The following is a 25,012-nucleotide window of genomic DNA, read 5'->3' on the forward strand; positions in this document are numbered from 1 at the left end:
TGGTGACTGCAGCAGCGGTTCCGGAAGTTCTGTGGCCGGCGGAGGCGGATGTGACGTCATCGGTGGGGTCTCCGGCCGTGTCCTCATGGTCAATGGCGGCGGGTGCATGGTGGGGGAGGGGCAGGGACAGAGTCGGGATTTGGGAGGCGCAGGAATCCTCTAGTGGGTGGCAGGGGCCAGTGAGTTGGTTGTACTTACGATTTTTGGTGTCCAGTAAAGCTGAGTGAAACTGGGTGTTCAGTCTGTGGATCCTGCGGAGGATAAAAAACAGCAGAGGTCCTTTGCAGGTCTGGGAGAGGGAGGCTCTGAGCTGGGGCAGGCTGGATTGCAGTGCCTGGAGGTGCCGGCGCATGGCTGCAAGTGTCTGTTTCAGGACTCGCAGGGAGAAACGCTTCTGAAGCAAATTGGGAAGGCTGAAATGTAGACTGTAGTCCCTTGGGGATGATCCGGTTCCGTAGGCAGGTGCTGAGGAAGGTGATGTGGCTGTGGTACCTGGTTTGCTTCAGGACATGGTCGAGCAGTTTCAAGGCCGAAGAGATTACAAGAGAGTTGCAATGGGAGAGAGATTCCCTGAGGTTGGTCCGGAGGGAGGAGGGTAACTTCTTCAGGTTAGGCATCCCTGGAAGAGGCTTCGCAGTGAGGTTAAAATAGTATCAGAGATAATGGGAACTGCAGATGCTGGAGAATCCAAGATAATAAAATGTGAGGCTGGATGAACATAGCAGGCCAAGCAGCATCTCAGGAGCACAAAAGCTGACGTTTTGGGCCTGGACCCTTCATCAGAGAGGGGGATGGGGAGAGGGAACTGGAATAAATAGGGAGAGAGGGGGAGGCGGACCGAAGATGGAGAGTAAGATGGAGAGTTGCCTAATGGTATCAATGTGGAATTCACCAGTTTCAAAATCTCCCCTTCCCCCACTGCATCCCTAAACCAGCCCAGTTCGTCCCCTCCCCCCACTGCACCACACAACCAGCCCAGCTCTTCTCCCCCACCCACTGCATCCCAAAACCAGTCCAACCTGTCTCTGCCTCCCTAACCGGTTCTTCCTCTCACCCATCCCTTCCTCCCACCCCAAGCCGCACCCCCATCTACCTACTAACCTCATCCCACCTCCTTGACCTGTCCGTCTTCCCTGGACTGACCTATCCCCTCTCTACCTCCCCACCTATACTCTCTCCACCTATCTTCTTTACTCTCCATCTTCGGTCCGCCTCCCCCTCTCTCCCTATTTATTCCAGTTCCCTCTCCCCATCCCCCTCTCTGATGAAGGGTCCAGGCCCGAAACGTCAGCTTTTGTGCTCCTGAGATGCTGCTTGGCCTGCTGTGTTCATCCAGCCTCACATTTTATTATCTTGGATTCTCCACCATCTGCAGTTCCCATTATCTCTCACTCTCAGGGAGAGGTCAGTTTTTATGTTTTATGCAAAAGGAGTCAGGAGCTCTTGTAGGTATAATGCATTGGCTAAAAAAAATCTAAATCCAGTAGAATGGACTAATTTATGATCTCAGGTATTATTAGTTGGTACGTGAAAACAAATTCTGGAAAATTGCATTCTCTGAACTGCCTTGACTTAAACTCAAAAGTGAGTGTTATAATTGAGTGGAACTCTGATCTTAGAGTGCATGAATAAAGAATAGCATGTTATTGAACCCTATAGCTACATAGTGCCATATTTGTGTGCAAAGTGATACAAATGCTTAGGTTGTGAAAGGCATATCTTGTATCAAATATCTAAAGTGAGATTTCTTTATTTAAAATGTTGTCTGCCTGCAGTTCATGTTTAATGAATGTTGATTCAGAATTGTCTTAAATTAAAAGTTGAAATACGTGAAACCCTCTTGGTAATTTCATCTTTGGGGGCAATCTGCTACATTTGTTTATTGTAGTTTACATTTTTCCCAACAGGGTCATAACAGTTAATAAAACTGTGGCACAACTTGCTATTTTCCCTTCCTAAGATGTTTCAAGAATTAAGGAACCTTAAATGCTGCAATGAGGATAAGTTTTTACAAGTGGGGTCAGAGCACTGCAGAAATACCAGAAAGAAAAGTTTGGGCAACACTGTGGTTCAGCCCCTCTGTGTAGTGTTTGCACATTCTCCCTGTGTCTGTGTAGGTTTCCTCCAGGTGCTCTGGTTCCTTCCCACACTCTAAAGATGTGTAGGTTAGGTGGAGTGACCATAGGGAATGCAGGGATACAGGGATGTGATATGGGGAGTCTGGGTGGGATGCTCTTCGGAGGGTCGGTGTGAACTTGTTGGGCCAAAATGGCCTGGCTCCACTCTGTAGGGATTCTGTGGATTCTAAAGTCTGTTCTTTTTCCAGTATTTCTGTGCTTATCCCATCAATATTCCCATGGATGAGTGGGAGAGGCTCTAAGCAAATTTGCCTCATGAACTTTATCTGAAGATCATTTGAGTTGAAGCAATTATGAGTCTCAGCAGAATTATATCTGTACTTCTAAGATTGAGTTTATTGGGAATTTTTGCACAAAAGTCAATGAAGCCCAAAGCAGTGGTGGAACGTGTGCAATTCCACATCAAAATCCCAGATATTCAATCTCAGTATAGGGTATGCAGCTTCATCAAGCTCACCCTTCATTTTAGGCATTTTGCTATATGGCCATCTCTAGTACAATATCTTCTTGAGTCCAAGGACGGAGCAGCAGTGTTAAAGTGGAGGGACAAGATAATATATAAAAACAAACAGGACTTGGAAAGACTCAGGGTAACTTTAACATGAGGGGGGATACTGAGGCCAGGTGGTTGGGTAAATACGCTACAAAAGTATTTTCCTGCATAACACTGAGACCGTATCAGTATTAGAAGCTGCCGTAATGAAATCCCTTGTTTGAAAAAGATTGGTTTGCAGATAACTTCAGTGTTCAGCTGGCCCCCCACCAGTACTTTTCCCATGTAGCAGTCAAGTGTTGCATTTTGCAATCACCAATACCTGCTTATTGGTGTCAAAGTACCTTCCTACTGATACTGGGAATTGTTTGGTTGATGTCAGTGGAAAATAGAATCTTTTATGTGACTGTTGATCTGAACTTGTCAATTTCTCACAAATTTCCTGCAAAGTAGTTTCAGTTAGAACAGTCTGTCATGTTTGATAAGACAGTTTGTTTTTTTTTGAGATTAATCTTGTGATAATGAAAAACTCATTTTCCATTAAGGTTGTGTGTTTATTTCTCATTAATTGTATGTTCTGTTCAATTGGAGGTTGTTCTCTACTGTTGACAATTCTGGTCCACTACCCAGGAATATTTGTATTTATTTTTCAGTGCCCTGCAATTCATTTATCATTGTTTTGTGTATTACATTATATTGAAAGCTTTTAATTACAATAGAAGGCTGTTAAAATTCTTACATTTAAGGCTGAAGGACCTAGGAAGAGGCAACAGTGTTATACACAACGTAAGTTATTTAGTTAGTAGTATTGTCTATAATGAATGTAGATTATTATTTAATTTTGCAGCTGTTTTTCAAGCCCAAATATCTATTAAAAGCCATTTATTTCAATGTGTCAACTATATTAGTAATATCTATGGCAGCCTAAAATTGAAAATTATTGTGTATTTTAATTAGTCACCAGGAACTGTTTTATGCTGTTCTCCCATGCGTGCAGTAAAAATGCTGATAATTGACTCATGCTAATAGTCCTTAACCACTGTGTTCTAATTAAATAATCTAGCATTGCACACTACAGTGTTGTTACAGTACCTTCAAGAATTAACTATTATGAGAAAGGAGTTCGAACAAAATCACAAGCATAGAAGGGTCAAAACGTCTACACAAACACATCAATAACTTTTTCGTATTTTCTGTTCTCAGGCACCACAGCCTTGTACTTGTTCCTAATTATGCATCCAGCCATCACCAGTAATTTCCCCAATCCAAAGACCTTTGAAGAAGTGCAGTTCTTCAATGGGAATGCCTATCACAAAGGAATTGATTGGTAAGAGGTCAAGCAATGGGTATTCTCTGTAAACAAGAATATGTTTATCAAAGTTGGGAATCCAATATTCATAACATGGGGAAAAACTAATTACTAGATTTGAAAGTATGAATACTACAAAGGTAATAGAAATGTTCTTAAAGTTGCAGATTAATTTGAAAGCCACATTTAATATCATTGATTTCTGCAATTAAACTAAGCAGCTAGGCAGCAAAGCAAATGTATTGGCATGCCAATATCTATTGTCTTAGACCAGTAATGTAACAGTTTCTGACTGTGATTACCTTACACAATCAGTTTTTGAATGTAACTGGGAAAGCACTATAGATCAGCAAACCAATTAACCAATAGGGTTTTATGAAATTTAGCATAAATTTCAATTAGCAGAAATACAGAAACACAAAGAAAGAACTTGCATTTATAAAGTGCCATTTATGCTCTCAGAATATACCAAAGTTTATGACATTGTTATTCTTGAAGTGTGGTCATTGTATCAATATAGGGAAATCAGGAGCCAAATTTTAACTTGCAAGTTTCCACAAGCGGCAGTATTCACCCGATCCTCTTTGTATAATGCCATGGAATCTTTCTCAACCATGTAAGAGGGCAGATGGGGCTTTGTTATACCGCCACATCCAAAATATGGCACCTTTTCCAAAGTAACAGACCTTCAGTACCACGCTGTAGTATCTGCCAAGGTTCTCAGATTTCTGGAATGGAGCTAGAATCCACTTAAATCACCTGATTTAAGAGCTGTGTGTGCATTCCGCCAAACTGATCACATAAATGAAGAGCTTTCAAAGGCCCATTCTTTGAAATCTTATTAGTGCTCCCTGAAATGACCCAATGCCAAGGATCAATTGTTACTTCAGTTGCTTAGCCATAGTCGGGTGGTTGTTGTTTCAAAATGAGGTAGTTTGTTTTACTGCTTCATGGACTCTGACAAAAAAGACAGACATATTTTGAACAGCTGCCTGATGCTCTTGCCTGCCTAGTATCGTGAGACTCTTTTCATTTACAAGTTTGAATATAAGCACTACAATTAGCTTTTTAGAATTAAACTGGGTGCAGTGTACTAGTTTCAACGAGTTCCATGGCTGATGGAGACAAAGAGGATCATAGAAGGAAAGTTTGGAATACTTTTTGTGAAGAGCTGCCCTTCAGCTCCTCAAAAAGATAATCCAGATTGCTGTTGTTTAGGTAGCATTCATGCACATAACTCCACTCGATTTGTTACCAGTTAACAGGAGGCATCCGCCTGGATAACTATGACATAGTGCTTGATATGAGAAGGCAAGTGACTCAAAATTATGCCCACCATTTTGTTGTGAGCATGAGAAGATCAGCCAACATACTGTACTGAACAGTCATCCAAAAATTCAGATCAGTTCAATAGGCCAAATAGCCTCCTAGTATACTATATTGATCTACCTGTCTCCACTGTATATCTACACAAGTCCATTCTGTGCATTCAAGACTTCTGTGTAAAATATCTAAATGCGAACTGGATGATCATCATTCCTTTTCAAGTCTCAAGTCTGTCTCCCCAGCTCTACGATTTGCAGCAATTTACACACATCATTAGGTTTTGAACCATTAAATTCCCTTAAGAGTCTGGAATGTTGAGCTAACATTTTCTGTACTCCCGCTCATCTCAAAGATAAATATTCCCAGACTATGCCATCTCTGCACTGCAGCAAGTGTCAACAACTCTTTCAACATCGGCTTTGAAACCTGTGGGACCAAATACATGGAAACATTGCCACCTGCAAAATCCCCTCCAAGTAGCACACCATCCAAACTTGAAAATTTATCACTGTTCCTTCACTGTCACTGGGTCAAAATCTTGGAAGACTTTTTCTAACAGCAACGTGTATACCTATCCCCACCGTGGATTGCTGCAGTTCACAATGGACTTTCAAGGACAATCAGGGAAGACCAATAAATGGTGTCCTGCCCACATCCCATTAACAATTTTCTTTTTAATTCACCCTTGTAATATTAGTTGTGCTGCTTTCCATGTCCAGCTGTCCTTTCTTACACAGAGGTGACCATACACCACACAATACTCTGGGAGATAGATGCATTGCTGGTCTTGAAATGGCCAGCCTGGTTCCAGAGAAAGTCCATCTCAGACAGTGTCATGTGTGAGATATCCTCTTCAAACTATGCAACTTCTTAGAGTGGAATTGTTGAATAAGGATATTCGATCTGTGAGAGATACAAAAACAACTTCATTAAAATGAGACAGAAATTCATAGTGTGTAATTTTAGAAAACTTCTTTTTATTTGACATAGAACTTTTGGAAACTAAATCCACTCAATGTCCTTAAAGCCTATTCATGGTGCTTTAGCACGATTTTTGAATTTGCAATACTGAGTTCAGTTTTAGACATTTTGGGCTGAATTTTCAATTCCTACTGGGTCTAAGAACTGATGCAGACACAATTTAAAAAGTTCATTCCCAGAGGGTACTTTCTGAATACTCCAAGATCCACTCCGATTTTTCAGAGGAAGTCCAGAAGGAACCTCTAAGTAGTGACACAATAAGTTGTATAAGGAACTTATTAATAGCCCAGAACCAGCAAAAATGGAATTCTTAAATGTGAATTTGGTCAACCCAAATAGTCTGGTGCACATTAAAACATAGTTCATAGGTCCAAAGCAGGAGAAGTGAAAGTTAATTTTCTGCAGTGTAGGGCACTTAGGAATTTTAACCAAATCATGCATGATACTTGCCATTTGATAAATGGCCATTTCCATGAGGGTTTATGCTGCTATCCAGTGAGATATTTCTACTTCTGTTCTGCAAGATTGGCATCTGCCTTTGCCACTCCCTCTCTGCAAGCAACTATCCCCTCTTCAGGGCCACAAATTGACTCTGTCCGAACCAGTGCATTTACATTTCAGGGTAGAAACACATAGAGAGGCATAATTGTGGTGCAACATTGGTACTTGGAAATGATTCAGGCTTCAGGTTCCCCATTGTACTTTGAAAATTCAGCCTTTGACCTTTAAAATATTATTGCTGTGTTTCTGAAGAAACAGAGCAACGTAAAAATGGTGACGCAAATACTATCAGGACTTACGTTCTTTCAGAGAATATCGCATTAAAGTTATTTTCATTGGAGGAAAATTAACAGGATGGAAATGGAGCCAAAATGATCAAAAGCATAAATAACAGTATAACTTTGAATGTGACCTCAGGATGAGAGGATTCATTCAAAAGTAATAAGCTTTCAAATAAGTCTAGATATTGTGAGTGAAACAAATCCTTTCAAGGTACTGGAATGGATGCTCAGTGAAATGAGTTTGCCTGCTGTCAACTAATCCTCTCAGAAAAGAATAGAAAAAATATCTAGCTAGAATGGGATTGATGGCAGTAGAGATAAGAACAGAGATAATCAAATAGTACGTGAATTCTGGAAACGTACTGTTAGATTGGAAAAGAACAAGTGTTTTTCTATTTAAGAAAGGAGTCAGAAAGCCAGAAACAACTAGCTAGTTAGCTTTATATCTGTTATAAGTAAAATGCTGGAATCCGTTTATAAGGAGGTCAGCAGGGCACTTAAAACATTTCAGTGCAATCCGTTAGAGTCAGCATGGTTTTGAAAGGGGAATTGTATTTCACTAATTTATCTAAATTCTTTGAGGAAGTGATAGCAACATGGATAAAGTTGAACTGGTGAATGTTTTGCACTTAAGTTTTCCAGAAGGCATTTGACAAGGTGCTGCATCAAAGGCTACTATGCAAAGTAAGAATTCAAAAGAGGTCCTGGTAAAATGGGTAACATGTTGGTTTGCCTACAGGAAACAGAGAGTAGGGATAAATGGTTCATTCTTGTTTTGATAAGCTCTAACCAATGAAGTAACCAACCAACCAACCAAAGGGATCAATGTTGGAACCTCAATTGCTTACAATCTATTATCAATGACTTGGTTGAATAGATCAAAGGTATTGTAGCCAAATTTGTTCATGACACAAATATAGGTAGAAAAGTAAATGTTAAGAGGAAATAAGATTCCTGCAAAATAATGTTGTTTAAATGAATGGAAAAAAGTTTGGTAGATGAAGTATAATGTGAGAAAAACTGTACTTCTTCACTTTGGCAGAAAGAATAGAAAAACAGCATATTGTTTCAAGTAGAAAGAGATTGCAGAAGTGTAAGGAATCTGGGTATCTTGGTACATGAATCACAAAGTTAGGATGCAGGTACAGTAAGTAATTAGGAAGGTAAATAGAATATTGTTGTTTATTGCAAGGGAAATGGGTAATAAAAACTGGATGGTTGCTACCTTATTCAGCGCATTAACATGATCACATCTGCACAATTGTGTAAATGTATGGTCTCCTTATTTAAATAAGGATGCAGTTGCAGTGGAAGCTGTTCAGAGAAGGTTCACTTGACTGATTCCTGCAATAATGGGGATATCTTTTGAGGAAAGGCTGGCTGTATATCCATCGAAGTTTAACAGAAAGGAGGTGATCTTATTGAGACATATAAGACCCTGAGGACTTGATGGGCTGGATGCTTAAAAGATGCTTCAACTTTTTGACAGACAAGAACAAGAGAGCATGATTTAAAATTAGAAGTCTTCCGTAGAAGTCTGAGATTGGAGGCATTTTATATCCCCTCTGAAGGGTTGTGAGTCTTCCCCAGAAATAAAACTTTGTCCGAGTTTATATTAGGGTAGAATTATTCCACTTTCAGTCAGAGTGAAAATCATAGTGCTGGTTGTGTTCAGTCCTGACTCCTTGTGTCAAGATTTCTGGGACCATGACGTTAATAACTGCACCAGGGCATTAACACTTCTTCTGCTGGGAACACAGAAGCTAAGCACAAAGTGCAGAGATTATGCTAGGGCCTGATCTGCACGCATTTTCCACCCTTGCACATATCTTGTGAGTGACAGTAAGGAATCAGTAATGAGGGAAACGTTGACTGGCAGGTAACATCATGCACTTACTGCAGATTTGAAGGCTCAAAGCACACTGGTGATGCAGTATTTATGAACTTCTATCTTGTTTCCAGCTGATGTGAGCAATTTTTTTTAAAGTGCAGGAAATAACTGCACCCCAGCTCAAAGCTTGGGCCTCGGTTAAAGATCAGAGTAGGAGAACCTCGAGCGATGAATCAGGGGTTAATTCCAGATCAGACAACATTTGCAGTGAAGGATATGCTTACCTTGATTTTATTTCTTTTATTGTACTGCGTTATGATCAGGATTTGACAGAATTCCCACTCACTCCAGACGTCTTTTGGGAACCAGCTGTCTGATTTTGGGCTGCCTCCAATTTTCTTTGCTTAGGCCACACAGTTCAGCTGAAAATGTCCAACACTGTCCTCATGCACCCAAGGAGATTCAGGGCTACATTATCCTCAGACTATCATCAATACGTTTATGTATTGAGAAAATAGCTATTATTTTACCTTTCTAACCTCAATGTCATCGTCACTTTGCTCCTGTTCAGAGCCCAGGCTCTAGATATTTAGAGTTTCTTCCACACTATTGTTCACTAAAGTACCACATAAAACTCTCAGCCTTTGAAATCAGACTTACAGCTGACAGCAAAGTGTGGAGCTGGATTAACACAGCAGGCCAAGCAGCATCTCAGGAGCACAAAAGCTTTTGTGCTCCTGAGATGCTGCTTGGCCTGCTGTGTTCATCCAGCTCCACACTTTGTTATCTTGGATTCTCCAGCATCTGCAGTTCCCATTATCTCTGATTTCAACTGACAGTGGTCCTTTTAAGTGTTTTAAAAGTTTTTCCAGACACTTGCAGATCTGTCAGTCAATAGGCTGGGACTCTTTTCCCTGGAGTGTCAGAGGTTGAGGGGTAATCTTATAGAGGTTTATAAAATCGTGAGGGGCATAGATGAGGTGAATAACAAAGGTCTTTTCTCCAAGGTAGGAGAGTTCAAAACTAGGGGACATAATTTCGAGGCAAGAGTGGAAAGATTTAGAAAGGACCCAAAGGGCAACATTTTCGCAGAGAGGGTGATTTGTATATGGAATAAACTGCCAGAGGAAGAGGTGGATGCAGATACAGTTACAATGTTTAAAAGACATTTGGACAGAAATATAAATAGAAAAGGGTTGGAGAGATATGAGCCAAACACAAGCAAGTGGGGGCTAGTTAATTTCGGAAACCTGGTCAGCATGGACGAGTTGGGCTGAAGGATCTGTTTCGGTGCTGTATGACTGTAACCAGCAGCTTGTACCATGTACTTAGTTCCCTTGCCATTCCCCTTTCTTGCATTATAACAGTGACCAAACGTCAGTGTCTCTTCATGTTTCTGTAGAACAGCCCCATCCGAACTTGCAACCTGTACAACCTAAAAGCACAAGGACAGTAGATGCATGAGAACATCATTACAGTCAAATTCCTTTCAAAGCCACACATTGTATCACTGTTCCTTCATTCAAAATCCTGGAGCCTCCCTTCTTAACAGTACTGTGGCTGTATCTATTTAACCCTCCTCCTCATCCACAAACTGCAGCATTCAAGATTTCTCACCATCACCTTCTCAAGGTCAAGTAGGGATGATGAATGGAAGCTTAGCCATTGATACCCACATCATGTGAATGAACAGGAAAAAACATTTTGCATTTCTGGTGTTTGTCAAAAGTACTGCATAAATGCAATTAGTTTTTAGCTTTATACAGAATTTTCTGGACATGGCTGGTAGATAAGCCAAAGGCACAACAGAGTTCATCATGTTAATGATTTCAGGCAATGACCACTGCAATGCTACTTTGCTGTGTTCATAACTATCTGTTCTATTTTCATAGGTACATGAATTTTTTCCCCATCCCTTCCAACGTAACCACAGACTTTTTGTTTGAGAAAAGTGCGAACTACTTCCACTCGGAGGATGCTCCAAAGCGAGCTGCAGCCCTCTTGCCAAAGGTGAAGATAATCACCATTCTCATCAACCCTTCAGATCGGGCCTACTCCTGGTACCAGGTAACCTGTGACCGTTCAGCTTCTTTAGATATCATTACATTGAGCATCCCACGCATTAACCAATGCATGATGGCTTTTGAATTTTCCATTTCTTCCGATATCCACAGCACCAGCGAGCACACGAGGATCCCGCTGCTCTTCGCTACAGTTTTTATGAGGTGATCACAGCAGGTCGGCGGGCTGTTCCTGAGCTTCGGGCCCTCCATAATCGGTGTCTGGTGCCTGGATGGTATGCAGCTCACATCGAAAGGTGGCTCACATACTACCCAACTAGGCAGGTGAGCACGTAAACAGGCAAAAATCCTCTGTTTTGCTCGCATGTGATAGATCTTGTATATCTCAAGCATTGTTTGTTCAGGCCTGTGTATTTTTCAATCTGCTTGCTCTATCGTCCTGGTATCAGGAAAGACAAGTAAAAGCGTGAAAGTGCTTGTGAAGGCTTCCTACTCCGCTCCATGATTTTAGTGGTCAGGTTTGTCTGTCTTGGGAGACAATGGACTCTACTCGTGATATATATCAGTTCTGGATTGAATATTGTCTGTTGCGGCTAGGAAGACCAACTTGCAGCTCACCCAGAAGAGCAGTGCTGCCCTGAGGTCAGCTGTTTTTCTTTCCTTCCACTAGGCTCTCTTTTCACCATCTGGTCACTTATTTTTACTTTTTTATTCCCACATGGTTCCTGACAACTTTCCTCCACCTGGTTAGCAGCAAGGATTTCCCATAAATCGACATCAGTCTCAGGCAACTCGAGATCTTCTATGTAGACTTCTTTGTACCACATACAACACAGTGTGGAGCTGGAGGATCACAGCAGGCCAGGCAGCATCAGAAGAGCAAGAAAGCTGACATTTTGGGTCAAGACCCTTCTTCAGAAATGGCCCATTTCCTGCTCCTCTGATACTGCCTGGCCTGCTGTGTTCCTCTAGCTCCACACTGTGTTATCTCTGACTCCAGCATGGGCAGTTCTTACTGTCTCTTCGTTGTACCACGGATATGTTTACTTAAGAGCAAAAAATGATCAAAAGAATTCTGCATAATGATTTTTCTTGATCCCCATGCTATGCCAACTTCAGTGCTATAGTTTGCATGATATCTGAGTACTGGTAGAAATCGTTGTACGTGTTTAGGTGAATGATAACCATAGATCCCAACCTATTCCTTTCTTCTTCATAGCCAAACACTAGATTGCCTTTGGCACCTATATCTTTGGGAAATTCGGGAAGGTGCAAAGATGCTGCAAACAGCAGAAGAAATTGGCATTATTTGTGAGGCACAGTTCATGCCAAGTAGTAGGACCCCTTTTTTTGTTCCTTCTTGGTAACCTGGACTAGTGGCAGGACTTGCAGCTGAGGAGCACTGGTGACAACCCCTGGAAGGGAAAAGACCCTACAATTCGAAAGGGAGAGAGTAGTTATGATGGACTGCGGGCAAGTATACATGACTGAGTTAGGGGAGAGAGGTCAGGGTTTCAGGGCTTAAGGAGACTGAAGGTTGGGGAAGGAGTGGCGGATCGTCTCCAAATTTGCTGCCCTGCAATTGGTATTCATTTCCACTAAAGGGGCAGGGCAAATCTGATGACAGGGTCTAGGCCCGAAACGTCAGCTTTTGTGCTCCTAAGATGCTGCTTGGCCTGCTGTGTTCATCCAGCTTCACACTTTGTTATCTTGGATTCTCCAGCATCTGCAGTTCCCATTATCACAGGGCAAATCTGATGTTGATTTTAAGCCATCCTCTGTAAATGGAGAATTTATATTGAACTTCACTCCCTTTATTGTAGAGATTATGTAACAGGGATGAACTTCCACCTGTAAGACTTTAACAGCTGCTGCAAAAGAAGGCAACTCGAGGTTGCATTTTGATAATTGCGGAGGCTTGGACACCACTTTGTGGAACACCTACACTCTGTTCATGACAAACGACTGCACCCCCCAGTTGCGGACCACATCAACTGCCCCTCCCACTCCTTGGACAACATGTCCATCCTGGGCCTCCTCCAGTGCTACAATGATGCCACCTGAAGAGTTCAGGAACAGCATCTCATATTTTCCTTGGGAACCCTGCAGCCCAATGGTATCAATGTGGACTTCACAAGCTTCAAAATCTCCCCTCCCCCAACCTATCCCAAAGCCAGCCCAGCTCGTCCCCGCCTCCTTGACCTGTCCGTCTTCCCTTGACTGACCTATCCCCTTCCTAACTCCCCAACTGCACTCACCTTTACTGGCTCCATCCCTGCCTCCTTGACCTGTCCATCTCGTCTCCACCTATCTTCTCATTTATCCACCTTCTATCTGCGTCCCCCTCTCTGCCTATTTATTTCAGAATCCCCTTCCCCGCCCCCATTTCTGAAGAAGGGTCCTGACCCGAAACGTCAGTTTTCCTGCTCCTGTGATGTTGCTTGGCCTGCTGTGTTCATCCAGCTCTACGCCTTGATATTTTAGATAATTGTGCCATTTTCTAATCTAGCTATGTGTGCTCAATTGAGCTCTGCTCACAAACTCGTGGTCTTTCTGACATCAAAAAACAACTGACTTGGAGTTATTAAAAAGTTCATCTTAGTCTGGTAGTAGTATTTTTTGAAGCTTTAATTGTACAATTTGAAATTTTGCCTGCCACATAAGACACACTTGCCTTGTACCCAATGTGAAACATCATGACAACATCATCATCTTCTCACATTTTGGCTTCTGCTACCCAGCGTGGCTACAATCAAGTTTCAACGTTTGCATTGGTGTGAAACAAATTTTCCATCCCATCACAAAACATGCACTACAACCTGATGCTTGGCAAGAGACCAATGCAGTTGTCACCTTAACAGCTTTTAGCCAATTATTTTGAAGAAATTAAAGTCACACAGTAATATTTATAACTTTCACACAGCGGGGCCTATATTCTGCCAGCCCACACACAGTTGCAACATTAAACCATGTCTGTTTCTCAGGAATTAACAAATTTAAGTTTGGTCTTCCCAGCCATCTGGGAAGCATTTTGAATTGAGAGGAGCTAATTTTATTTGCAATCTGGTGGCAGTAAATTCAGTGCAGTCTGCCAAGGGGAAGTCTGACCCATGATAGCAAATCAGCCATGTCTTAGCCACAGGCTATCACAATCCGTTGCTGCAGAGTATGGATCAGTTATCTAAATCAATATGCTGCTGAATGACAGCCGAACAGCTGTGGAGAGTTTGATTTTATTTACTTCTTACTTTGATCCTGTGTTTGTATTTTAATGATTTATTGTCCAGTAATGTAATCTGACTGGAAGTGTTTTTAGTTACACATTATAGATGGGCACAAGCTGAGGACTGATCCTGCTGCAGTAATGGATGGTGTGCAAAAGTTCCTTGGAGTTTCCCAATACTACAATTATTCTCAGGCCCTCACGTAAGTTTATACATACGTATATATAAATATATCTGCGAGTGTGACTTTAATGACGTGATAAATGTTATATTGATATTGTAGTTTCCGATTTTGCATTGGACTGTATTGTCACAGTAATAATGAACATGGCTTCAGGCCCACTGCAGCAAATTATAATGACAACGTAAAGGTATTACATGTCAACTTTATCATTGTAATCCATGAGAGAGAAAAGAGATATGCTTCTTCGACAAGCTTCCCCATTCACGTCCATAACAAATACCTCAGGTGTACAAAATAAGTACATGACTAACTCTCGGCCTGTCTGGCTGAAATTGTATTCTTAAATCAATACTTTCTTCAGCAAACATCAACCTCAAGCAACCTTTAATTTCTGCAATGCTTTTTGTCATTGTATACACAGTTCATTTTGGCAAGAAGTGATTGTGGCATGGCATTTTGTATTTGAAGCTGGAGGATGCAAATGGCAGAGGGTGGGACGTATTTTTGGAGATCTGCCGGGATTCGCAATTTTACATAATAAAGACTTCGGGCCCAAGGAAACTCTCCCTGGCAGTGGTGAGGAAGTCGATGAGGAGGCTAACAAATTGGAATGAGAAATTCCTCTGCCTCCCATAAATTTCAGTTTAGGAACTAGCGACATTGATTTCAGGATTATAAGATAGATTTCCTAAAGAATAATTGCTCTTCTTTGGCCAATTTTCATAGCAGAGTGGAAAATCGGTTGGTGGGCCATTACACCAAGTTCTCTGAGTAATAAGCATTTCTAGGACCCTCCCTTAGAAGGGACTTCTGACATTGGAATTGGCTGTTCCCAAGTAGATTAGCATATTCAGATGAGGCAGATGAGGAATGTGTATGTTCGTACTCTTGAGGTATGTCAGAATGTGGAGTTGAGATCGCAATCAGATCAGACAACATCTCATTAAATGGTGGAGCAACTCAAGGGGCCAAATTGTCGACTCCTGCTCCTAGCTCATACATTTATTTTTAACAATGGTATATTGACATTTGTGTTACATTTTCTGTCATTGCCAATTTAGCAATGCTCAACAGTAGTCAGGGCAGCATTCAGCATTGCTAAAGCTGGCAGACAACAGGTAATGATTAAATGGTACATTCTGTTGAGTGTAATCAAACATGTAAAAATCAATATATTCTCTCCTATTGTCAGAGGTTGCTCTTTGTATCATAACAAGACTGCCAAGAAATATTGTTTAAACAAAATGTCTTCAGGAAGTTTGACAGTGTCAATGGTGGTCAGTAATAGTGTCCCCAAGGAACGTTTTACATATATATAAGGTTCTAGAGGCTTCATGCAGCGTGTCACACAATTATATAATTGTTTTGTTACATGATTGTTACGAATTAAATGTTGATCTAGTTATTGAACTAATATCTATAAATTTGAAAATCCATTGCAAAAGTTTGAATGGCAGTTGTGAAGAGAGGAAAGTATGTGGTAAAGTCCCATTGTTCATGGTCCACACCTCACAAACTTGCTGATCCACACAATACTTATTGTCCACTTATTCTACCTGCATCAAGTCTAATGTTCACTTATGCACAGTTTTACAGAAAAATATTAAAATAAACTTACTTCCTGGAGTAGAAAGTGCACTGTGCATTTGTCTCACTCATCACCATGTTTGGCATTGACAAAAATCACAATTTACTAAGTTTTCTGGGAACATATCCTCCACAAATGGCAGGGCTTTACAGCATTGAACTTATACAGACAGTTAATACTGAATTATACTGATTCGTTACAATGAGAATTAAACTCCGTGAAGGGCCTGATTCAAAGTTTACTGCTGTAATTTTACCCTTGTAACATTCACCATTTTTCTAGTACTGGCACGACATTATCCTGTACAAAAACGGCTTTAAATCTTGATTTGTTATCAAGTAGAGGTTATCAAATAAAATTTTGACACTTAAACAGACCTCAATTTCCTTTTAAACAGTGAAATAAACTTTATGAATAAACCATTTCCGAAACTGATTTTGTCAGACTGTGTCTTTCTGTTATTGACAAGATAAATACAAACTATGAGAATGTAGTAAGGAGTGATATCATATTCTAAATGGAGATTTGAAGCAATTGATTGAATTGCAAAGTAGATTTATTTGTTGTTTTTTCCCTATTAGATGTTAGTATAAAAATACTCTGTAGAGGTGTTCTATAAATGGTGCTATTGTTCGTAACAAACAATTAAGCATGAATTATGTATTTCAGGTTTGATCCGCAAAAGGGCTTCTGGTGCCAGTTGCTTGAAGGAGGGAAGACAAAGTGTCTAGGGAAAAGCAAAGGCAGAAGGTATCCAGCGATGGATTTAGAGGTATTTCTGTTTTAAAAAGAGCGCACATACATATAATCCTATTTCACATTTAATGCATCATTATCTTAATTTATGTCACAGATCCTTGGGAATACCAGGAATCCTCATGGGAAGAGTTTCTAATTCTTTCCACATTGTGGGGTGCCTTACACATCTCCAGTGCACGTGATAGGTAGCAAAGTACAATTTTCTGATGTGTCACATGCAAGATCTCATAATTTTTCCATTCTGAGTTTCTGAATGTACCTGCAGCTTTCAAAATGTTTAATTTTATCATGCCTGGCCATAGTAGGAGCAGACTTTGAAACAGCAGAAAATCATGAAGCATATTTTTACGGACGGTTATATCTGTATATTGGAAGAAATTGGTTGGTACAATACTGGCTGTTATACCGTAAGCTTTGAGAAGGTGTTTACTATTAAACATTCATTCAGTATTGTAGGTGACTTAATGAGTACATTCACTTTACAGACCTCCTCCTAATTTAAACTAGGCATCTGTTCATCACATCAGTCTTCCATGGTCAGATATTCAATTATCTGGAATGAGTTGTCTCTGAATGCAAATTCTAGAACATAAAAAAAAGCATCAAGAGAAGAACGTGACCACTTGAGCCCACTCTGCCATTCAGTATGATGTTCTGACCCACAGGGGTAACATGCAGTAAATTGAACCTTGCTATTCCATCTGTTTTGTTCTTTTCTCACCCTTTGGAGTCTAGAACATTCCTCTCACAATACTTCAAGAACCAAAATATTGAACTGCCCAAGCTGTTCTATAGGTTGGGTCTGCTGTAGCCATCTTGGTTATGGGAAGAGCTACAAAATTGATGAGATAGTTGTTGGAAAACTGGAAGCAAATCACAGTTGTCCTATTATCAGTCCCAACACACACTACCCCCATCAAGCCTACTCCTAAGCTGTTACAGAGATAGTAGGAACTGCCGATGCTGGAGAATCTAAGATAACACAGTGTGAAGCTGGATGAACACAGCAGGCCAAGCAGCATCAGAGGAGCAGGAAAGTTGACATTTCGGGTCAAGACCCTGTTTCAACTTCTTTAACGTGGGCATCCTTAGAAGAGGTTTCGCAGTGGAGTTAGAATTGTTACAGAGATAGTAGGAACTGCCGATGCTGGAGAATCTGAGATAACACAGTGTAAGCTGGATGAACTCCTAAGCTGAGTGTGACTGCCAAAAATAAAATTTAACTTTCTACCACACTTCTAAAAACAGAAAGTATTCTTTAATCTTTCCCCATGTGCTGGCATGTGGTACTGTGAAGCTGACAGCAGTTGAGAAAGTGTGCATCAGTATTTGGTACATTTGTTTAAAGTTTATTTTTTTAAAGTAGGAATAGTACCCTAATATATCTGACTTTTAGACGAAAGTTGGTGGAAAACATGGATGAGGTTTCTGTCCTAACTAAGAATTATCATTTGTGACAAGTAATTAGACTATAGCTGTAGGCAAACAGATATAAACAATTAGCATTATTAAAACTCTATTTCCCATATAAACTCCCCCTTAAACACAACAAAGAAAAAACAGATAGGAAAATATATTATTCAGAGAGATAGAAAACTGGAAAGCCACTTCAGTGATTGTTGCTTCCTGATGATCCTGCTTCAGCTGACCAGACCCCTTGTTATTCAAATATTTTTCTCTGGTTTGTAAGAATTACAGAGTAACCGATTCACTTAGAAAATGTCTCTAATTGTTGATTCAAAAACTGCAGCTTATAGCATTTGCTGCAAGAAATGTTATTGATTTTCTTCAGGTTTTATGTCTGCACTTTTGACTGCAGAGAACAGGCAGCTTCTGGGCTGAGTGACAATATGCTCAGTTCTTTTTCTCTCTATCTCCTTTCTGTCTATCTCTCTCTCCTCCTCTCTTTCTCCACCCCTGTAACTTGTTTACAGCTTTGTGCTGCTCAGCCACCTGTTGGCAGGCACTTATAGCTGTCACTAGTCCACGGACCAAACAACTTCTCGTTATCAATACGAGCAGTATCAGTAAACACCTTTGTCTCCAAATCATCTGAACTTCAATTTCTGCTTGTTCAAATAGATATTTATATTCATTAACAGAAATTGCTGGAAAAGCTCAGCAGGTCTGGCAGCATCTGTGGAGAGAAAACAAAGTTAACATTTTGGGCCCAGTGACCCTTCCTCAGATGCTGCCAGACCTGCTGAGTTTTTCCAGCAATTTCTGTTTTTGTTTCTGATTTCCAGCATCCACAGTTCTTTCACTTTTCTGTCTACAATGCTTGTCATGGGTATCAACTTACTTGCTTTCAACCACTGCTTGAAACACTTTTTTTTTCGAAACAGTTTTTTTTTCATCACAGTCCACAGTTTTTAAGAATATGGAAATAAAATGGACACGGGCATCTCCAACATTTCCTTTGAGTTTTGAGATTTCCAGCAAACACAGTATTTTGCTTTTGCATTGTTATCTTAGTGTCAATTCTTATGCTAATTTTTCATTCTTGGAATTTGGTTGTTTCATGCAAGGACTGCAATTACCCACGTCTAGTTGCCCTCAAAAATGAATGATGCCAGTAAAACAGAATTTTCTGGAGAAGCTCAGCAGGTCTGGCAGTATCTGTGAAGAGAAAGCAGAGTCAATGTTTCAAGGCCAAAGGTCTTCATTGAGAATAATAATTTCCAGTTTCCACAGTTTTCAAATTGTATTTTAACAATGCAACCAGTTAGTGTACAAGTCAAATTGCAAATGGGCAAGACTGAGTAAGATTTCCTTCCTGAAAGATCATGAGTGAGTCAGTTAGATTTTTAAAATAGTTCACCCCTTTCATAATAATTTTTATATGGCCGTGGGTGTTTTTTTAACAGAGTGAATTGAAGTTCTTAAACTGCCATAATGGGCATATAATTCACATAATCTGGACTCTTGATCCATGTCTTTAGTTTACTTAATAAAAACTGAAAGAACTGTAGATGCCGGAAGTCAGACACAAAAACAAAAGTTGTTGGAAAGGCTCATCAGGTCTGGTTGCATCTATGGAGAGAAATCAGTTAACATTTTGGTTTCAGTGACCCTTCCTCAGAATAGAGGAGTCCCCAGTAACCTTCATCCTGGACCTGACAGGGAATTCAGTTCATTTTATTAGGATGACAGTGGAGGTCAAACTACAAACATTATTTTCAATCAATTGCTTGGATGGTTGCGGCTGTAACAACACTCAAGCTTGATGCCACCCAGGACAAACCAACCCGCTTGATTGGCACCACGTTCACAAACGTTTCACTTTCTCCACCTCTGACACTCAGTAGCAACTGTGTGTGTTGTGTACAAGATACACAGCTGAAATTCACCACGTTTCCTTAAACAGCACTTTCTAAACCCGTGTCCACTTTCATCTAGAAGGACAAAGGCAAAAGATACATGGGAACACCACCGCCTCAACACTTCACCTCCAAGCCACTCACCACCCTGACTTGGAAGCACTTGGTCTACATGCAGCAAATGGACTGCAGTGGATCAAGGAGACAGATGACCACCAAATACTCAAGGACAGCCAGGAGAAAATTCCAGTCAGTGACATTCACTTTCCCTGAATTAAGCTTAAAAAGAGGCAGGAAGTTGAAAGGAAAACCAATCCCCCTCGACTCATGGGCTGCGGGCAGTCTAAAACCAAGTGAACATACATTTTTTTTTAAAAAATGGATGTTGTCACCAGAAAGAAAAGATAATTAAAAATAACATATTTTGTTTAGCTGCACATGGAGCTGGTGTGAGCACTCCTCCTGCCTCCATATCCCAGTACCAAGCTGCTGCTGACCACTCATCAGATCCCATTCCTGATTTCCTACCACACTGACCTACTTACAGTCTGCTGCTGGTGTTCCCCTCCCAGTTTCTTCCCAGCTGGTCCACAGTCTCCAGGGCTACTCGTTGTCCAAGTTTACCTGGTTGTCTTGCACAACAGTCAATCTTACTAATTTCCAGACCCGCATTGACATCTTTAAAATAAAATAAAACCAACACATATTGTGCATTTAAATTAGATCTGTTAATTTTCTGGAATATGAAGCCTTTTATAGCTTTTGCTGAATGCAAAGGACTTGATAGCACTGATATTTCAATCATGTATTTATACACTTGCTATTTTTGGATATGAGATATTTATGGATATAACATATTTATGCATTGAAACATGAACTACTTCTTTTGTTTTAATGATTTTTTTTGTTCTTTTCTCACCCTTTGTAGTCTAGAACATTCCTCTCACGATACTACAAGGACCACAATATTGAACTGTCCAAGCTGTTCTATAGGCTGGGTCTGCCGTTGCCATCTTGGTTAAGGGAGGAGCTACAAAAAGTGATGAGATAGTTGTTGGAAAACTGGAAGCAAATCACAGTTGTCCTATTATCAGTCCCAACACACAGCACCCCCATCAAGCCCACTCCTAAGCTGGGAGTGACTGCCAAAAAAAAAACCACAACTTTCTACTATACCTCTACAAACAGAAAGTATTCTTTAATCTTTCCATGTGCTGGCATGTGGTACTGTGAAGCTGACAGCAGTCGAGAAAGTGTGGGTCAACAGCCTATGGCTGAATTATATGTTTAACTGGTGATATTTTGTGAGGGTTCAGTCTGTGTCCCCCCCACCCCCCACATCACCTCCTTTCTGAGGATTGAATGACTTATTGTAAAGATAGAAAAATGTGACTGTTTTTTTTGTAAATGAAACCTGTACAGTGCTGGTTAACTGTCTGGTATCTGCAGTGAAATAAATTGCACTATGTTACTTTTACTGCCATGCATATAAATTAAACTGAAATCATAGTCTTGCTATTATAGATCTGTGTTTTAAAATCTCTGGAGTTTCCAATCCTTTTGGTTTGTTTATTCAGTAAAGACAGTTTACATTGATTACAAACAACCCTCAACATAATTTGCCTATGTAATAACAATCATTTTCCTATGTTTACTGTTGATGCAGCAATCTCCTCAGAAGCTAATTTACTAAGTCTCAATGAACAATGTATGAGATGGAAGTGTTACTGATAACAAGATATCATTAAAGATCCTTAATGTCCCACTCTCACTTAGGGACAGTATTTGGTGATATAATCATGAATAAAAAAATGTCCCATCTGAAATAAAGATTCAACAAAAACATCAAAATAAGGACAAGCTTACTAGACTTGTAGCAGCTGCTGGTAACACTTCCTTCTCTGCCAGGACAGAAACAACTAAAAAAATGAGCTACATCGAATTTGCAATATAGCATCTACATAACTGTACCACTTCTCTGAGACATATGTGACATGTGTTACCCATCCCCTTTTCTCTCTCAGATGTAAGTGAAGGATTATACAAAAAGTTGCTGGATATATATTTTAATTATATGTCTTTACAGAAGGACAAGATGTGAATGTGAGCATTGCAGAAAAAAAAGGAAGATTGTGCTTGCTCCTACAACATGTAAATGTGGACAATGGGCACATATGATTCATTCAGATACAAAAGAAATGGAGAACTATATCTCTTTGGCATGGAGTGGTAAACTTTGTTGCTTTGATGAAGAGTTACTTGACTAACAAGCAATGTGAGAAGTGAAAGCTGTTTTAGGGAGATTTTTCTCTGCTTGTGGTAAAAATATAGAAGACATGCAATACAACTGTCCTGGAAAGATACTGCATTGTCACTTATCATTGCATCCCCCAAAATGGCAAAGCAAAATATGCTTATAGTTGGCTACATGGCAACCTGGAGATGAGACACCAGGTTGTACAGCATCTTATCAAGTGGCTTCAGCAGCAGTATCTTCAATGGAAGATGTTGGAAAGACAACACTGCAGAGCAACAGGTAATATCAGTGTTAAACTGCAATGAATATATAAAATTTAAAGTGTATCAGATGGAACGACAACAAGTAACTGCCAGAAAAATGTTTCCAAAACTCAGTCCAGCCTTATCTGACAGCAGCTGAGGACCCCTTTAAGGATGGTTAGAATTGGAATGCAACTTTCAATTTATAACACACACAGTTGGTGAACTAGAGCAGGAACTGGAGATATTCAGGTGGACAGTGACAAAATTAGTCTTGGAGTCTAAATTGCGCTATGTGTCCCTGTCGACTTGGACCCATGCAGCTCCTGTCCGGTGCTGACAACTTCAATTCAATTACATCCAAAAACTGACAGATTAGAACAGCAATAAGTTGGAGGTGTACCAGCTTCAAACACAAATGGGACAAAAATATGGGAAACACTCCCATTTTTAAAAACATATCTCCAGAAACTTCTTTGATCAAAGGTCCATAACCTGTTTCATCTGTGACTACGAATGGTTCTATGCTGATCTGCTAACACAAGAACAGCATAGAACCATTCATAGATCTATGATTAATGTTTCAAAGTGGTCCCTAAACTGATGTTGGTATTTTCACACTCTTATTGTACTCCAGGGAAATAATGCAGCAATTATACCATGTACTTGTGCCAGTGTTGTGTTACACGAACAGCAAGAAATCCAGCATCAGCTGCACAATTTCATTTCTCCCACAAATTCCAAGGTATTTGAACCAAACAGAAGAAACTTGCCTTGAAAATATTTTGACTTTCAAGCTTCCACCATGAAATGTCCTTTTGTTATCTGGCTCACACCCGTAGTGCTACAGAAACAAATTCTCAGTTAAGTAACTTGAAAGCAAAACATATGCAGTTGCATTACCTTTGTGTACTTACTCTATTCCTGGTCTGTCATGAATGCTAGTTTAAACAACCAATGGTTATATAGGTATGGGAATAATCAACAACACTCAGAATAGATGTAGACTGTGAACTATGGATGCTGATCATCATTGTTATGTGCTTTTTGTTCTTCAGGTATGTACATAATTGATGAATAAGAGATATCAAGTCTTTAACGTTTTACAGGTTGTTGCCCTCCAGAAGATAACTACTAAATTAATCTGGTTCAGTCTCTGAAATTATTTTATAAAATACAGTTCTGAATGCGGTTGTTGACTTGCTCACCATGCTGCTAAGTTTGTTTGCAAACATTTCATCAGCATGTTAGGTAACATCATCAGTATGCCTCTGGTGAAGTGTCAGAGTTCAGTCCCCTTGTTTATTTATATGGCTCGATTTGCTGGGGTGGGTGGCGTCACTTCTGGTTTTGTTGCATAGTGGTTGGTATACGGGGTCCAGCTCTACAGCATTGTTAATGGAGTTCCGGCTTGAGTGCCAGGCCCCCAGGAATTCTCATGTGTCTTTGTTTGGCTTGTCCTAGGATGGCTATGGTGCCCCTCTTTGCCCATCTGTATTGAAATGAGTGGCAGTTGGTCATGTCTCTTGGTGGCCAGTCGGTGTTCGTGAATCCTGATGGCTATTTTCCTTCCAGCCTGCCCTGTGTAATTTATTTTGGCAGTATTTGCACAGTATCTACTTGGTTCTGTCAGTTATGACTGTCGGATCCATCATTCTCGTCAGTAACTGTCACAATCTAGTTGTTGATTTGTGGGCCATCACAATTCTGAGGGGGCAGATAATCTGAAATTTGAGAAATGACCACCAGATTATTCTGCCCCCTAGAAATCGTGGTAGCCCACAAACCGACAGCCACACTACGACAGTTACTGACGAGAATAAAGGATCCAACAGCCACAGGTAACCGAACCAATGTTATTTACAAGATACCAACTAGCTACCAAGAGACATGACCAACTATCACTCATTTCAGCACACATGGACAAAGAGGGACACCACTTCGATTGGGACAACATAGGCGTCCAAGGACAAGCCAAACAAAGACACATGAGAATTCCTGGGGGCCTGGCACTCAAGCCGGAACTCCATTAACAATCCTGTAGAGCTGGACCCCATATACCAACCACTAAGTAACAAAACCTGAAGTGATGCCACCCACCCCAGCAAACCGAGCCACATAAATAAAAAGTGGGACAGAGCACCAACACTTCAACGGAGGCACCCTGATAACGTTTCCTAACATGGTGACAAAATGTTTGCAAACAAACCTAGCAGCTCAGCCAGCAAGTCAAAGACTACATCCAACAACCCGAGCTACAAATCTTCCCAAAAACCTAGAACAGTTCTGAATAGCAGAGGAAGCAAATAAAATCATGTTTTTCCAAACCACACAAATATGTTGGGGCTGTAACAGGATAAGAGTTTCGAACAATGCTTAAGCTTTAATTTAGCAAAAATTGTTTGACCAATAAATAGGAAAACTTGTCATTTTTTTTTGACATGATATCAATATGTTTTGCATCAATTACTGGTCAAACTGTGATCTTGCTGATCCCTAATGTTGTTCCCGAATGTTGTTTTGTTGCTCAATAATATTTAGTTTAGCACTTGCAGAA

At 40.4% G+C, this 25,012-nt stretch overlaps 1 protein-coding gene across 13 annotated transcripts in view; it reads left to right on the forward strand.

Moving 5' to 3' along the window:
* Positions 1–23,666, forward strand: part of ndst3 (N-deacetylase/N-sulfotransferase (heparan glucosaminyl) 3) — a 989,735-nt gene extending 966,069 nt beyond the window's left edge. For all 13 annotated transcript variants that reach the window (XM_048537072.2, XM_059646033.1, XM_048537017.2 and 10 more), the window contains 6 exons: positions 3,835–3,958; positions 10,753–10,927; positions 11,035–11,205; positions 14,198–14,307; positions 16,547–16,649; positions 20,885–23,666. In XM_048537072.2, the coding sequence (XP_048393029.1) occupies positions 3,835–3,958; positions 10,753–10,927; positions 11,035–11,205; positions 14,198–14,307; positions 16,547–16,649; positions 20,885–21,007 (806 nt within the window). In that variant the 3' untranslated portion in view covers positions 21,008–23,666. The remainder of the gene's footprint in view (positions 1–3,834; positions 3,959–10,752; positions 10,928–11,034; positions 11,206–14,197; positions 14,308–16,546; positions 16,650–20,884) is intronic.
* Positions 23,667–25,012: the final 1,346 nt, after the last annotated feature.

This window comes from Stegostoma tigrinum, chromosome 1, assembly GCF_030684315.1.
Source record: "Stegostoma tigrinum isolate sSteTig4 chromosome 1, sSteTig4.hap1, whole genome shotgun sequence".
Taxonomy (NCBI): domain Eukaryota; kingdom Metazoa; phylum Chordata; class Chondrichthyes; order Orectolobiformes; family Stegostomatidae; genus Stegostoma; species Stegostoma tigrinum.